We start from the raw sequence: 16,376 nt of genomic DNA, 5'->3' as shown, positions 1-16,376 counted from the left end.
AGTGGTGATATCTGAAGCCCTTGATTTTTCTCATTGCCCTGACAACCAGTCTGAGCTCTTTTAAATAATTACTAAACTTTTAAATAGGAATCTCATTATCCACCCAGTGAAGTCTAAGATAGTCCTCCTAGGATTGTAGACAATTACTGCTTTAACTACTTTGTTGGTTTTATAATTCTTTTTCCTTTTAAGATATTTAAATGTTTTCCTGTTTTGCTCTAAAGATACTTTAAGCCTATTGAATTCTTTATACTCTTAGGAATTCTTTATATACTTAGGTAATTCTGTGGTAACCTCTTTGAATTTGATGGAATCTGACATTCCATATTCTTTTTTTCCTCCCAGGTTTACCAAAGTATATTTGACAAGTAAAATTGTATGTATTTAAAGTGTACAATATGATGATTTGATGTATACATTGTGAGATATTTAGCACAATTAATTAACACATCCATAACTTCACTTACTATGTGTGTATAGTATGAGAGAGTAGTTCTTGACTATAGTCATCATGTAGCTCCTCAGAACTAATTCACCTTAAAAGCAACAGTTTGTACTCTGATGAACATCTCCCAGTTTCCCCTATCTATATTCTTTCTTTCTAGTGTTCTAGATATTAGCTTACCTTATGGTTAAATTCTAGCTATTTCTCAAGTTTTATTTAGCTCTGGGGCACACGATTGACAAGTTTTGACTTTCCAGTTTTTTCCCCTAGTTATTTGCTGCATTTTAAATTACTGAAGAGTGTATCTGTGTATTTTATAGGGACTAAATCTGTTTTGATTTGGGGGGAAAGGATAAGGAACCTCAAGAATCAACTCTGAAGAACTATTCAAATCTATGAAAGAATTTAACTGCTGTATAGTAGTAATTATAAGATACATGTATAAGAATCAGTAGCTTTTCTGCAGGCTGTATATGAAGAAAACTAATAAAAAGACTTCAGCTGAGAGGGTTTTTTCCACGTGTTTGTGTATAAGACAGTAGTGTCCACTGTAAGTTTTTCCCAGACTCATACAGGCTTAATTTCAGTCAGAATCTCAATAGACTTCTCTTTTTAGAGGAATGAGAGAGAGTGGGTAGTACCTTGAAAAAATTATTCTGTAACTCATTTTGAATAGTCAAGACATTTTTGAAAATGTAATTAGCAAGTACTTGACATATCAATATGAGGAAAGACTGAAATGCTACTATAATAAAACACTGTGGCTCTGATAGACCAATGGACTAGAAACAGACCCTGTTATATGTAAGATTTTGGTGGTATCATGAATCAGTGGAACAGTAAAGATTATTCAATAAGTGGTGTTAGAATAATTGTTAACCACTTGGAAGAAAAGAAATGAAGTTAAAATTTCCCCTCAAATCTATACCAAAGTAAATTCTAGATGGATTAAAGTTAATTATGAAGTAGAAGCCGTAAGAAGCCAAAAGAAATGTAGGCAAATATTTAATGACCTAGCAGAAGGAGTTTATAAGCACAGAAACAGTGAAAGAAATCACACAGGAAAAGGTGGATCATTCTTAACATAAAAGAGTTGAAAACTTCTATAATAAAAGCTACCATAGACACAGTTAACAGACGAATGAAAAAATTGTTTCTGACAAATGTAACAAAAACACACACATGCACACATCTACCTGTCGCGGGGCAGGGAAGAAACACCTGGTGGCTCTTAACCATTTTGGGATAACGCTCTCCCAGAAAAATGCGTGCACTGCATATGCACACTAACAGGCATGTACACACATACACATGCCCACAATTTTCAGTATAATTTTAGGAGACTAACATGTGCACAAGAGTTTTATGGACCACAAAGAAGTGCCTGGTAAATATGACTAAATCTCACCTTCCCCATTAAATAAATTGGTTTTATAGAACTGTAAAGTCGAATATTAGTGAAAATATTGCTAATGGGATGTAAATTAAATTAGCAAAACTTCTCTGGAAAGCTTTTTGGTTTTTTTAAAATGTCAGAATCTTATTTAAAAATTCTATTTCTAGGAGTTATTTTAAGAAAACAGACTCTCAGACAAATTTTATTCAGCTATGATCATTATGTATTGAAATGCTTATTATTTATAGTAGCAAAAAATTGGGAGGGAAGTAACCTGAATGCTCAATTCTAATGTAATGGTAATTTAAATTATGGTTTAGCCATGCAACCGAGTATCATGGAGCCATTATATATAATGTTTTTAAAAGAGTACTTGGCGATGTGGGAAAATAATTAAAATGTACTGTTAAATGAAAAAAGCAAATACTCAGAGATATTTAAAAAAAAAGTTTCTAGGTGATGGGACTATTGTTGATTTTAAATTTATTTCTGTATTCCTCATTCATTTTTATAGTGAGTATGTATTTTATATTTCAAATGCTTGGAAAAATGTTATTCTGTTTTGTATAATTTTTAGAGTTTTACTTAAAAATAGGTAAAATTATAGTGATTTAACTCTCAAAAATATATGCAAGGTTTTTTTTGGGAAAACTTAAATCGACTGGTTCAAGAAAGTTTATCTTAAAACACATGTTGAATTAAGACAAACAATTAATTTTTGGATACCTTTTCCTTCTCCTACTAGAAGTGGAAGACTTGTTTTCTTCACTTAAACATATCCAACATACTTTGGTAGATTCTCAGAGCCAGGAGGATATCTCACTGCTTTTACAACTTGTACAAAATAAAGATTTCCAGAATGCATTTAAGATACACAACGCTGTCACAGTACACATGAACAAGGCCAGTCCTCCTTTTCCTCTTATCTCCAGTGCACAAGATCTTGCCCAAGAGGTATGTATTCTGAACATCTGCTTGAAATATACAGGCTAATTGTTGGTGATAGTAAGGCAGTATTATTGGAAAATACTGATGTGACTATAAGCCTTGTTTGAATTAATTACTTTTGATCACATGTTAATAATTTATTGTGTTAGGAAAAATTTGCTACATGCATTTTATCCTGAAAAAATATATACTTCAAAATCAGAGCTCTGTTTCATGAAAAGAAGTGTTAGTTTTATATATAAAATTATATATTTGCATAGTGAGATGTTTGTCTAACTTACTAAAGTGAAGTTTTTTTAGTGCTTTTATAAGTGTATAGTTTTATTTTAAGCATTATACATTTATAAACTGAGATGAGTACTGATGAGATAAAGTCATATCTGATAACCAGGTGTCGTAAATATACAACTTCTAAAATGTGTTGTTTGTAGATATTTTGAAGTTTTTCCTGTATAAAAACTCTATAGAAGGTCCAAAAAAAATAAATTTTAATGTATGATGAGAGTTTCTCTCGTTAACATGCTGACTTTGAAGTTCTAGTTTCTGCTGCTTGTGGATGTTGATATTCGGTGTCTAATGTATTCTGCAAACGTCTTTTAAATTGAAGGTTTTAAAAAGTTATAAATAAGCCATCTCCTGTTTTTTGGGATGGAATTCTGTCATTATTATAGGATTTTAAGTTACTTTAATATTATAAAAACTAAAAATTCTGGAAGCTCATTAAGTAAATCTATTTCATTGAACCCAGACACAAGACAGTAAATGGCCTCTGGGGAAGGGTAGGACTTTGAGATCTACAGGCCTTTAAAATATCTTAGGAGGCATTTTTTTCAGATGAGCACAGAATATATTTTCTTTATTTAGGTGCATACAATGGATAAAAATCCTATGTGCAAGAGTGACTGAGAGAAGTCTTGTATCACCCAGAATAGGAGAGTGTGACCTAAGGACATATTCTAGAGAGGAGATTTTCTGTCCACTAGAATTTAAAAGAGCTAGTTGAAACCCATTCTTTGTGCTCATCTTTCATTATTGAAATTAAATATGCAAAAATTTTAAATAAAAAAATTCCTGCAGTTTTACTTATCATAGCTTAAATGATTTTTTTTTTTTTTAAGACTTTATTTTATTTCACAGAGAGAGTGAGAGCAGGAACACAAGCAGGGGGAGCGGGAGAGGGAGAAGCAGCCTTCCTGCTGAGCAGGGGGTGCGGGGCTCGATCCCAGGACTCTGGGATCATGACCTGAGCCGAAGGCAGACGCTTAACGACTGAGTCACCCAGGCACCCCCAAATGATTTTTCTGAAAATTGCTTTCCTTACAGAGATCAAAATAATCGACATACTTTGATTTTATTTACTCACAAATACAGGTAACTTTTATTGTGTAGGGTTGGGAGGAATGCATAATAATAATCATTCTCTTCCCTGTCTTTGTCTAACTACCTCCTGGGCCTTTGTTTTGTTGAATAGAACAATGGGTGGGAAAGAGAATGAGATAAGCAACAGAGACCAAAATTGCTCCAGTTAAAGAAAGTGGCACAGACAACAGAAAGGGTGAAAAGAAAAAGGATAAAAGAGGCAACATAGCTTAAAAAGTTTTAGGAGTTGACTGCCTATCAAGAGGCACCCGGATTGAGTGAGGCAAAGAATCTACAGATGGCTTAAAGAGTAAATGCTTTGGGAGAGAAGGAAAGTGTTGAAAAGAATTTTAAAGAATTAATTTGAAAATTAGTTTTAGGATAGTGAACATATTTACATGGTTCACACTTTTAAAAGTACCATAGCAAGGAGACTTTCTGAATATTTGCTATCACATCCTTAAAATATTTTCAGTAATACTCAAGAATTGTGTTGCTTTGATGATGGTAGGATATGTGGCTGATAGTCACCTTGGGCTGAGACTAGTCTTAAATGAGTACAAACTGAGGGACCTAGTCAGGGCCACAGTGTTAAGTGGTTGTACTGCTGTGTGAATAACTTCCCCCAGAGCTGTGTCTGCACAACTCTGCGGCAGCCCTAATTTACAGTGCATAACACTTAAGAAAAGTATATACTTAGCTCATCATAGCAGAGTGTTAAATCTGATGACAAAATGATAAAAGTTTAAATGGACACGTTGCCTTTATTTTACAGCTGGAAAAATGCTACCAATCACCTAATTCAATTCTTCTGAATATTGATAGTGAGGTCAGGTGATATTTTGTGACTAGCTTAAGACTAACTAGGCTGCTCATCTGCTCAGTGCCTACTGTTTTGCTTTTATAGCATTCATAATTCCAGTCATTTTAATATGCAGTGAAGAAATTACCTCATGCTTCAGTTGTATCATTTTTACATGAAAATTAAAGTTAAAAAATACAAGAAATTTAGCAAAAGAATGTCTTAAAACATTAGGAAGTGTTCTTTGTTTTTATAGCTTTTTTAAATAGTATTTTTATAGTTTTTTATGTTAGTTAAACATTAGATATTATATAATAGATAATAAAGGCTATGAAAACTTCATATATTGAGATCCAGATTAAATCTTTGACAATCTAGAGTATTTATTAATAACCACAAATCAAGGTTTTTTTGGTCACTAAAGTGCTTTTATCAAGAAAAGGTTGAAAACTTGGGTTTCATTTAATGAACTTCTGCTTATCCAGTAAAAATGTGAGCCAGCAGACTAGGAAATAGTATTTTATTTTATTATTTGATTTTTGAGATATTGAGATATATATATACATGTGCATACATGTATAAATATATATATAACAAAAACTTGAATCCAAAAGAACTCTCACAAATTAATAGAAAAAGACTATTCAGTTTTTTTTTTTTAATAGGCAAAGGACTTGAAGAGACACTCATATAAGAAGACAAAATCCAAATAGCCAATAAGTATGAAAAGGTGTTCAGATCATTAGCTAACAGAAATGCAAATTAAAACAAAATGAGATACCACTACATAGACACCAAAATGACTAAAATTAAAAAAAAAAAAAAAAGACTGGCAATATCAAATGTTAGTGAACTTATGAAGCAATTGAAACTCTCGCACATTAGGGGCGCCTGGGTGGCTCAGTAGTTAAGTGTCTGCCTTCAGCTCAGGTCATGATCCCAAGGTCCTGGGCTCCAGCCCCATGTGGGACTCCCTGCTCAGCGGGGAGTCTGCTTCTCCCTCTACCACTCCGCCTGCTTGTGTTCCCTCTCTTGCTGTCTGTCTCTCTGTCAAATAAATAATCTGTAAAAAAAAAAAAAAAAAAGAAAAGAAAAGAAACTCTCACACATTACTGGTGGAGTATAAATTGCTACTACCACTTTGGAAAGTGTTTGGCAAGCTAAAGCTTAATGTACCTATATGTTATGACCCAGCAGTTCCATTTCTGGGTATGTACCCAAGAGAAATGAAAACATATCCGCACAAAGACTTAAGTACAAATACTGTTTATAGCATTCAGATAATAACTGGGATTAACCCAGGTGTCCATTGATCAGTGAAAGTTGTTAGGCTATCACTGAGGAAGAACAATGAATAAACAATTACAGTCTAATGAAAAGTACTGTGATGGCAGTATTTGTAAGGTACCAAGAGCATGAGATAGATGTGTCTGATTCAAGGGGAGGGGACGGGAGAAAGGAAGAAATATAGATTAAAATTTAATTTGCTGAGTCTTGAAGGATGATTGGGAATTTGCCAGGAAATCCAGGAAAGAGGAAAAGCCATTCCATTGGCAAAGGGTACAAAGACTGCAGTGACTGAGGAAGTCTGGCCTGTTTCTTCAACAATGAGTAAAGGGTAGGATACAATCTTAAAAGTTAAGAGTCCAGATCCCGAAAGCCAGATAAGCCATATTAATAAGTTTAAATTTAACTTATGATGGATCTGTGTGGTAAATATTTTAAAATAATTAACTTACATGAATAGATAAAAGGAGGAAACCATATGATCAACTTGATGATGTGGAAAAGATACCTGAAAAAAATGTAGTTCCTACCCTTGATGATGAAAATTCTTAGAAAGCCAGGCACATTTTGTTAACTTAATAAAAAAATAATATCAGGTATCAATAGGGAGCATCCTGTGTAATGCTGAAATACCCAACACATTGCTTTTTAAGCCTGGAATAAGACAATCTACAGACTCTCACCTCTAATATTCAACACTTTTCTGGAGGTATTAGCTAGTGCTATGAAACAGGAAGAAGTAATGAAATAGAAAGTTGTGGGAGAAAAGCAAACTGTGAAATTGTTTCTAATTTGAATAGGCTGAATTACTTTGACAATTCAGGTAGCTGGGAGAGCTAGCATCATAGGGAACATTCATAATCATCATAGTCATCATAGGGAGCATTCATAATCATCATGATGCATGCAGAGAACAACAAGCAGTTTAGGGCTGGACCAAAAAGGTTAAGGCATGAGGAATGCCAGGTGATACGGCTGGAAAAGAAGCAGAAGTCAGATGATGCTAAGGAACTTGGACTTGATCCTGTAAATGACAGCCAACCAGAACTAAAATGTTTATATTTCTGTTCTAGAATTGAAAAGGATATTTAATGACATTGAAAAATAAAATATTTTAAAAATTAATATCAAATCAAAGCAGTTATAGAATTGTATAAATAGCATGATCTCATTTCGATAAAAGTAAGTATAATGGATAAACAGATTTTCCCATAGTTTTGGGGTTATGGGCATATTTTTTTTGGTAACCAACTTTATTGATATATAATTTACATATGCTTAAAATGGGTACATTTATTGTATAGTTCAGTATGTTTTGACATATTACACACTTGTGTAATCTAACACCACAGTCAGGTTATAGAAGCATTCATGATTCCACTAAGCTTCCTCATGGCCCTTTACAAACAATAACCACCTCCCTCCCACTCCCCAGGCCCTAGGCCTTCACTGATATGTTTTCTGTTTTTACAAATTTGCCTTTTCTGGGCATTTCATATAAATGGAATAAGATAATATGTAGTCTTTTGTGTCTGACTTATTTTTCAAATTCATCCATGTGTTGCATGTATCAGATTTTGTAACTTCTTGCTGAGTAAGTAGTATTCCATTGTATAAGTATCCCATAATTTGTTTAACCACTCACCTGTTGATGGATATTTGAGTTGTTTCCTATTTATTATTCTAGCAGTGTGTAATGGTTATCATTTTGGTTTGTATTTACATATATTGAGCATTTTTCATAGGCTGTTTCCCTGTCTTCTTTTGTCAGATTTTTTTCTCATTTAAAAGGTCAGATTGTTGGTCTTAATGAGTTCTAAGAGTTCTTAATATATTTTAGTTACAGGTTCTTTTGTCATATATCTATCTCATGGTGAATTTTGATAAAAACAAGGATAAGGATAATACAGGAGGATATATACCAGATTAATATCTCTGGGTTTGAAGGTTATGACTTTTATTTCCTTCTTTTTGGTTAACTATTTTCCAATTTTTTACATTTAACATATACCATTTCTATAATTTAAAAAAATAGTTTAAAAACGAAAAGGAGGGTGGGGGATGGGGTAACTGGGTGATGGGCATTAAGGAGGGCATGTGATGTAATGAGCACTGGTGTTATATACAACTGATGAATCACTGAATTCTACCCCTGAAACTAATAATATACTATATTTTAATTAATTGAATTTAAATAAAATTAAATTTAAAAAAAGAAAAAGGATTTTGGCTCTGAAAGAAAATAGAGAAAAATAGTGTAGCAAGAAAAGAGTATTAGATCAGGAGAGAGTATTTTCTTTTTAAAGGTAAGAGATTAGAGCATTTTTATAGGCCAATGGAAAGGAAGCAGTACAATGTAAGAATAGCCTTTTAATTCCTTAGTCCTTTGTAGAAATAATTGATGATGTGTGAGGACACTAAAATAGGTAACATATGGACTAATAGGGAAAGGAAATAAACACTTAAGAGGAGCTCTACATTTCTATAGAAGGGAAGATCTCAGAGATGTTTAGGAAAGGATATAAAAGTAAAAGGAAAAAAATGTATGTATACAAAATTATTATTGAGTTGATTTGGTACACATTGTATACCCTTAGCATTTGTAATCCAGATTTTTCTTTTCCCCTCAGAATTACTTTTTCCAGCTATCAAAAGGTCAGGATCAGGGACCATAAATTTCATGTTAAATTAGCCTAGATTTGATGTATTTTAAAAAGAAAGGCTCCTTATTTTAAAAAATCAACATTTAATTGCCTCCAGCTTTGAGTTACTGCACTTGTCCATTAGTAAGGCTTTAATAGAATTCTTGAAGAAGATAATAATTGCTATGTTAGCTATCCTGTTTATACATACAGAACTCTACAATTAGAAACATGTTTGTCTAGGAACCAAAACAAGAGAACAGGCTGGTTTGGGAACTGTCGTTGCTTTGATACACTTGTGGTCAAATTAGTTAATCCCCAAATAATCATCTCTTAGGTTTGACAGGGGAATTACTAATAAAATGATTTAAAATCGGGGCGCCTTGGTGGCTCAGTCGTTAAGCGTCTACCTTCGGCTCAGGTCATGATCCCAGGGTCCTGGGATCAAGCCCCGCATCGGGCCCCCTGAGCCTGCTTCTCCTGCTCCCCCTGGAATAAGTTCCTGCTCTCACTGTCTCTCTCTCTGTCAATAAAGAAAATCTTTAAAATAAATAAATAAGTAAAATGATTTAAAATAGCCAGAAGTATTAGAGAATTACTGTTTTAATCATGAGTTACTTTTATAAAAAATTGTATATAAGAATTTATATGTTTTCATAAATGGTGATAATTTTGGTTTTGTTATCTGAATAATTGCAAAGCACTCTTTTTGGTGGGTAATTGAGTTTGGAAATAGAAAAGGGAAGAAAATCAGAGGTATTGACACTGAGAACATATATAGAATCATCTTTGGGGAAAAATAGTCCACAAAGCAAAATTTATACCTTTAAATACTTGTGGTAGAAGAAAGAAGATTGAAAATAAATGAACTGGGGGCACCTGGGTGGCTCAGTTGGTTAAGCATCCAACTCTTGATTTCGGCTCAGGTCATGATCTGACCTGGATCTGACCTTACGTTGGGCTCCAAGCTCAGTGGGGCATCTGCTTGAGATTTTCTCTCTCCCTCTCCCTCTGCCCCTCCCCCCACTAGCACTCTTTCTAAATTACTAAGTAAATAAACTCTTAAAAAATGAACAGAGCATACAGCCTAAATGATTAGAAATTGAAAAGGGGAATAAACTAAAGCAGAGGAAAGGAATTGGGATTATTTAAATGGGAAGAACGACAGATTTAAATTTAGAAGCTGGGTTTTTGAAAAGTAAAAGAAAATAGAGAAACCTTTGAAAGTTACATAAAGGAAAAAAATTCCAGTAACATTAGGAAATCTACCCTTAAAAACCCTACATGCTCAGATGAATTTGGTCACCATACAATTCTGGTGTTAAATAAGCTGTTTTAATACATAAATATAGACTATTTCCCACCTCAGTGTACTAGAATAGTATAACCTAGATACTAAAACCAGACAGTAGTTTTGCAAACCAGTGTACATCACTTGCACTCAATGAGTAGAGGCCAATCCAATTTAGGAACATTAATGTAGAAATCTTAAAATATGAATAACTCACATCTAGAAATATATTAAAGTAGTAATTTATTATGTGCCTAGGTACTGTGCTAAGCAGTTTATATGGATTATCTCAATCTTTTAAGAACCTTGAATGGTAGGTGCCATTCTACAGATAAGGAAATAAAGGCTAAAAGAAATTCATCATTATCAAGTGGAGTTTATCCTAGGAATACAAGAATTGCTCAACCTCAGGAGATTTTTTAATGTAATTACCTGTGCCTGTGGCCTGGTAGTTGTTCCATTACTCTCACGTAAGTGTATCTTGTTAGTCTGTGACTCTTTAAAGTGTCATCTCTGATTTAAAATGTAGTTATATTAACATTTTAAAACTATAACTAGTCAAACTGAGGGTTCTAGAGGGGAGGGGGGTGGGGGGATGTGTTAGCCTGGTGATGGGTATTAAGGAGGGCACGTATACTGCATGGAGCACTGGGTGTTATACGCAAACAATGAATCATGGAGCACTGCATCAGAAACTAATGATGTAATGTATAGTGATTATAACATAACATAAAAAATCAGTACAAAGGGAAAAAAATAACTAGTAACGGTTAGAATAGTTTTTCTTCCCTTATGTAATCATTATTAGTCTATTTTATGGTATGTTGGGAGAAACTTTGAAGAAGCAAACAGGTCATTCATAGTTGTAAATACCAAAATCTTATCTAGTGTATTTTTTTAAAGAATGCTCTTAACAATGATAACAAGGTTGAAAACTTGTGAGAAGAAATATATTCCTTTTTTCTCTTACAATTCTACTTTGTAGTGCTTTTCGTTCTTACAGGTAGTTTCTTACAAGTTTAAATTGTATCTTTTTTTAATATACCTGTATAGATGTTGGTGATACTTCCTATAACCTAGGAAAAATAATCTTATGTTTCTTAGGTACAAACTGTTTTGAAGCCAGTCCACCAGAAGGAAGGACAAGAATTAACTGCTTTGCTGAGTGCTCCACATATTCAGGTAGAAAATGAACAAAATGATATATAAGTGATTTTTCCAGCATTCAAAGTCTCTGATAAGTCTCTTAGGGCTAGAAGAGACCTCAGACATTATCTGTGTAGCCTGTTTGGTTTATAACTCACACTGCAAAATAATTACTATGTTGGAATACACACACACACACACACGTTATTTTTTGATTATATATATTTTTTTAATAGTTTTTTTCTTTTTTAATATTTTATTTGACAGAGAGAGAGAGAGAGAGAGCGAGAGCAGGAACACAAGCAGGGGGAGTGGGAGAGGGAGAAGCAGGCTTCCCGCCGAGCAGGGAGCCCGATGTGGGACTCGATCCCGGGACTCCGGGATCATGACCTGAGCCAAAGGCAGACGCTTAACGACTGAGCCACCCAGGCGCCCTGATTATATATTTTTATATTTAAAATTAACCACATTAGTTTTGAAACAACTTTGTATTCTACACAAAAATTCTTCCCTTTTTTGGTTATATTTCCCATAAATTTTAATTATCTGTGGTGTTGGGCCTTTAAATTGATTTTGTTATTATGAAGTTTAATAAGCATTTTAGACTTTCATAACCCATCCCAGAGTTACCCTGTTATATGTAACACATCTTTTTTATTAGCTATAAAAGATACAGGGTTGCATCTGTACTTCATTAGAAAATTTGGGAACAGATCTGAATATATAAATAATTATAGCACTTCTTCTAAAGGTTTAATGATTAGAATATTAGTCAACATGATTAGATTAAAATCTGTCTACAGAAATAATGCTGCTACTTTAAATGCTGTGGATTTCTTTGAAACAGGCACTGTTACTGGCCCATGATAAGGTTGCTGAGCAGGAAATGCAGCTAGAACCCTTTATAGATGAGAGAGTTTATGAAAGCGTTGGCCAGTATGGAGGAGAAACTGTAAAAATAGTTCGTATAGAAAAGGCTCGAGATATTCCACTGGTAAGTGTTCCACATCTCTGATCTGAGATCTTTTCTACACAGGGATCTTATGTTTGGCAGGTAGTTGAAGACCCCTTTGAATTTCTAGTAGTTTTTCTTTGTTGAGGTTCATTTGCTGGAGTTCTTTTATGTTCTTAATCAGTTGAGAAAAATGTGTTCATCTTTTCTTACCTATAATTTGAGGAATATAATAGCTTGTAAAGTAATTATTGAGGAACAAAGAAGGGACAAGTTATCTGCTTCATTATTCTCCCAGCTTTTTAAAAAAACAGTAATTAGAAATTCTCATCTTTGCCTTCCATTAATTCTGTTGAAATATAATTACTTATATGGTTCACATATACTTAGAAGTATGTATGTATACCTTAATGTTAATATTTTTAAAATTTTTTGTTTTTAATTTTTTTTTTATTATGTTCAGTTAGCCAGCATTTTTAATGTTTTGTATGTAAAACTTTTTTCAATCTCTTTTCTAAGTCTGCTGTAGTTGCCTTAATTTTCTTTATTTTCAGAGAAATAGTCTCGAATCTTCATGTCTCAAATTATGTCTTGAATAGTGTGGTACATAAAATAAGGACTGTATTTTATGGGCAGTTAATGTAACTAGGTTTTTTCCCCACCAGAAAAAACAAATTTTAAAATAAAAATTTAGGAGAAAAATGTTACTACATACTCTGTCTACTTTTAAGCTTTATTCTGTACTACATATTTCCATTTTTTGAATGCATATATTTCAGTTGTGCTTCCAATTTATGTAATAAATACTAATGTTTAAATACACTTTAATTTGAATTGGTGCAGCTATATTTCATATTTGAATAATAAACCAGACTATTCAGTCCTTAATCATATTTTGAATTTTAAAAAGGACTTTTATAGTTAAAAGTTGTATACACTAATTACAAATCTAAATATAGTATAACCATTTGAATAGCATCCAGCATATAGAGGACAAATTTGATTTTAGGTCTTCACATTGTTTTTAAAAGTAAGTGCATTTTTCTATTGTTGTAGACTTCAAAAGTCTGCTTGATTTTAGAATTCAGATGCATACAGCATGTCAGAAGCAGAAAATGTTGTAAGGAAAATGGTCAACTTTCAAAGCTAATTACCATGCTTACTCTAGTTGTGTAAGTTAGTTTTTTTCTCAAGATAACTGAAGGCTAATATTGTTGAATAGAAAAGTTTTCAATGAAGAAATGTTTAATAAAAAAGTACATTTTTATTTTAAATTAGATACTGCCTTTTTTTAGGGTGCTACAGTTCGTAATGAAATGGATTCTGTCATCATTAGTCGGATAGTAAAAGGAGGTGCTGCAGAGAAAAGTGGTCTATTACATGAAGGAGATGAGGTTCTGGAAATTAATGGCATTGAAATTCGAGGGAAAGATGTCAATGAGGTTTTTGACTTGTTGGTAAGTTGATACAGAAGAGTAATTGATAGGTTCTTAAAAGCTGTTTTCTTTGTTAAAAGAAAGACTTTTTAAAAGACTTAAAAATGCAGTATTTAAAAAATAATTATTAAGAACACTAGGCAATTTCTAGCCTAAATTTCACATAATGTAATTATTTCCACAGTATTTTTTAGTAGAGTTTTATTTTGGTATGATTACCACTGTTATTTTTTTTATTTTGAGCTTTATTACTACTAGGTATATTTTATTTGCCTCTGAAATCACTAATATAACTAATTAATTCTTTGATATATATATATTGAGTGCCTATTATGTGCTAGCCACTAGGAAAATAGTGACAAAACAAAGTCCATGCTGTAATCATTTTTTAAGTTCATTTTTTTTTTTAATTTTCTTCAACTGATTGCTGTTTCCTTAACAATATTAGGTAATAGCATGGTATTAATGTACACTGTCCAACATAATAGCCAATAGCTACATGTGCTAGTTATTTAGATTTAAAATTCCGTTCCCCATTCATACTGGCTGCATTTCAGGTGTTCAAGAGCAGTATATAGCAAATGGCTTCCATATTAAGATGTAGATATAGAACATTTCCATCATTGTAGAACGTTCTATTGGACAGTGCCAGTATAATCAGGAAGCCATTTTATAGTTAGTCTTTGAGGGCAATTTATTATCACTTTGTATATATCCACAAACCAGATTCATAGTCCTATTTACGGCATCAGTAGTTACAGTAGAATCTCTCCTATCTTCTGACATTTGTTGAAGAATCTAGAAAACATCCTTATTTTCACCTGCCCTCATTCATTGCTTTGGTAAAGCAGTGTTAGTAGTCATCATTTTTAGGCCTTGTTTTATTGGCTGTTGTCTCTGTTGAGCACTGCTCCCTGCTATGTCAGGACCAGAAGTTGTGATTACTGTTTAGGCTGGAGGTATCTGAACAAGGTAGTCAGTGGTGTACTGGGAAATAATAGCTAACAGTAACACTATACAGTTAAAAAACAGAATGGGTGACAGAGACTGGGTATCTAGGAAGTGGGAATATATTTGTATATTTGCATCACTTTTCTAATCCTGGTCACAATTACTATTTCAAATTCTACTGTGTTAAAATTGATGTTTGCCAGAGTAGATGACCCAGAACTGTTATAGCACTGTGGTATTTTCCAAACTTTCGCTGTGGGATCTTCCTTTTTTTTTTTTTTTTTAATATTTTATTTATTTATTTATTTGACAGAGAGAGACACAGTGAGAGAGGGAACACAAGCAAGGGGGAGTGGGAGAGGGAGAAGCAGACTTCCTGCGGAGCAGGGAGCCCAGTGCACGGCTCAGTCCCAGGACCCTGGATCATGACCTGAGCAGAAGGTAGACGCTTAATTGACTGAGCCACCCAGGCACCCCCACTGTGGGATCTTCCTAAGCTTACACAAAATGGAAGACAAAAACCAAAGACTTCTGGGATAAGTGGCTTTCTCCAGTGGACCAGAATACAGAATGCCACATTCCTGGGTAGCTCTACTATAATGGAGTCCATGAAAGGTCTAATTTATGCTTCCTGATGAAATGGCATTCATCTTTACCAACTATTTAAAAGGTCTTCTAGGGGATCCAGAATAGTCCAGTTTAGGGAATATTGATCATAACATCATAACATCATAGAACAATTTTCATAAAGATAGATTTTTAAAATAACCTGATCTTTCTATTGCAGTCTGATATGCATGGTACTCTGACATTTGTTCTGATTCCTAGTCAACAGATCAAGCCTCCTCCTGCCAAGGAAACAGTAGTAAGTGATTTTTTTATGTTCATTATTTATTGTCTGATGTCTACTGTTTATTTAATTAATAAACTTTATTTTTTTAGAGTAGTTTTAGATTCACAGCAAAATTGAACAAAGTTACCACATATGCATACCTCCACTATCAGCATCTTGTATCATTTGTTACACTGATGAATCAGTGCTTTCATTATTTCTCATTAGGATTCACTTTTGTTGTACATCCTTTGGGTTTTGACAAATATATAATTTATATGTATCCACATTGTATCATACAGAAGTTTGACTGCCCTAAAAATCCTCTGTGCTCTGCCTATTCATCACTTCCTCCCCTCCCCAACCCATGGCAACCACTGATCCCCATAATTTTGTCTTTTCCATAATGTCATATAGTTGGAATCATACAGTATGTAGCCTTTTCAGATTGGCTTTTTACATGAATGATAAGCATTTAAGTTTCCTCCATGTCTTTTCTTAGCTTTTGGTAGCTCATTTTTTTTAGCGCCAAATAATATTCCATTATCTGGTAATATAATAGTTTATCCACTTACCTACCGAAGAATATCTTAGTTGCTTCCAAGTTTTGGTAGCTACCAATAAAGCTACTATAAACATCCCTGTGCAGGTTTTTTTGTGTGGACATGTTTTCATCTCATTTGGGTAAATACCAAGGAATCAAAAACTTAACATCCACACAAAACTTACACATGAATGTTTACTTTTGAGTATTAGAAATGTCACTTTATCTATTTATTTATTAGATTTTTTTTATATATTAGCACAAGCTGGGGGGAGGGGGAGTGGAGGAAGCAGATGCCCCACTGAGCAGGGAGCCCAATGCGGGACTCGATCCCAGGACCCTGGA

General features: G+C 33.5%; 1 protein-coding gene across 2 annotated transcripts in view; it reads left to right on the top strand.

Moving 5' to 3' along the window:
* Window positions 1-16,376, top strand: part of MPP5 (membrane palmitoylated protein 5) — a 78,083-nt gene that overhangs the window by 38,902 nt on the left and 22,805 nt on the right. For both annotated transcript variants that reach the window (XM_034992404.1, XM_034992403.1), the window contains 5 exons: window positions 2,587-2,795; window positions 11,275-11,352; window positions 12,164-12,310; window positions 13,564-13,725; window positions 15,443-15,520. In XM_034992404.1, the coding sequence (XP_034848295.1) occupies window positions 2,587-2,795; window positions 11,275-11,352; window positions 12,164-12,310; window positions 13,564-13,725; window positions 15,443-15,520 (674 nt within the window). The remainder of the gene's footprint in view (window positions 1-2,586; window positions 2,796-11,274; window positions 11,353-12,163; window positions 12,311-13,563; window positions 13,726-15,442; window positions 15,521-16,376) is intronic.

Source organism: Mirounga leonina, unplaced genomic scaffold (genome assembly GCF_011800145.1).
Source record: "Mirounga leonina isolate KUSES-001 unplaced genomic scaffold, KU_Mleo_1.0 Mir_82, whole genome shotgun sequence".
NCBI lineage: Eukaryota > Metazoa > Chordata > Mammalia > Carnivora > Phocidae > Mirounga > Mirounga leonina.
This window is presented reverse-complemented; position numbering and strand designations above follow the sequence as displayed.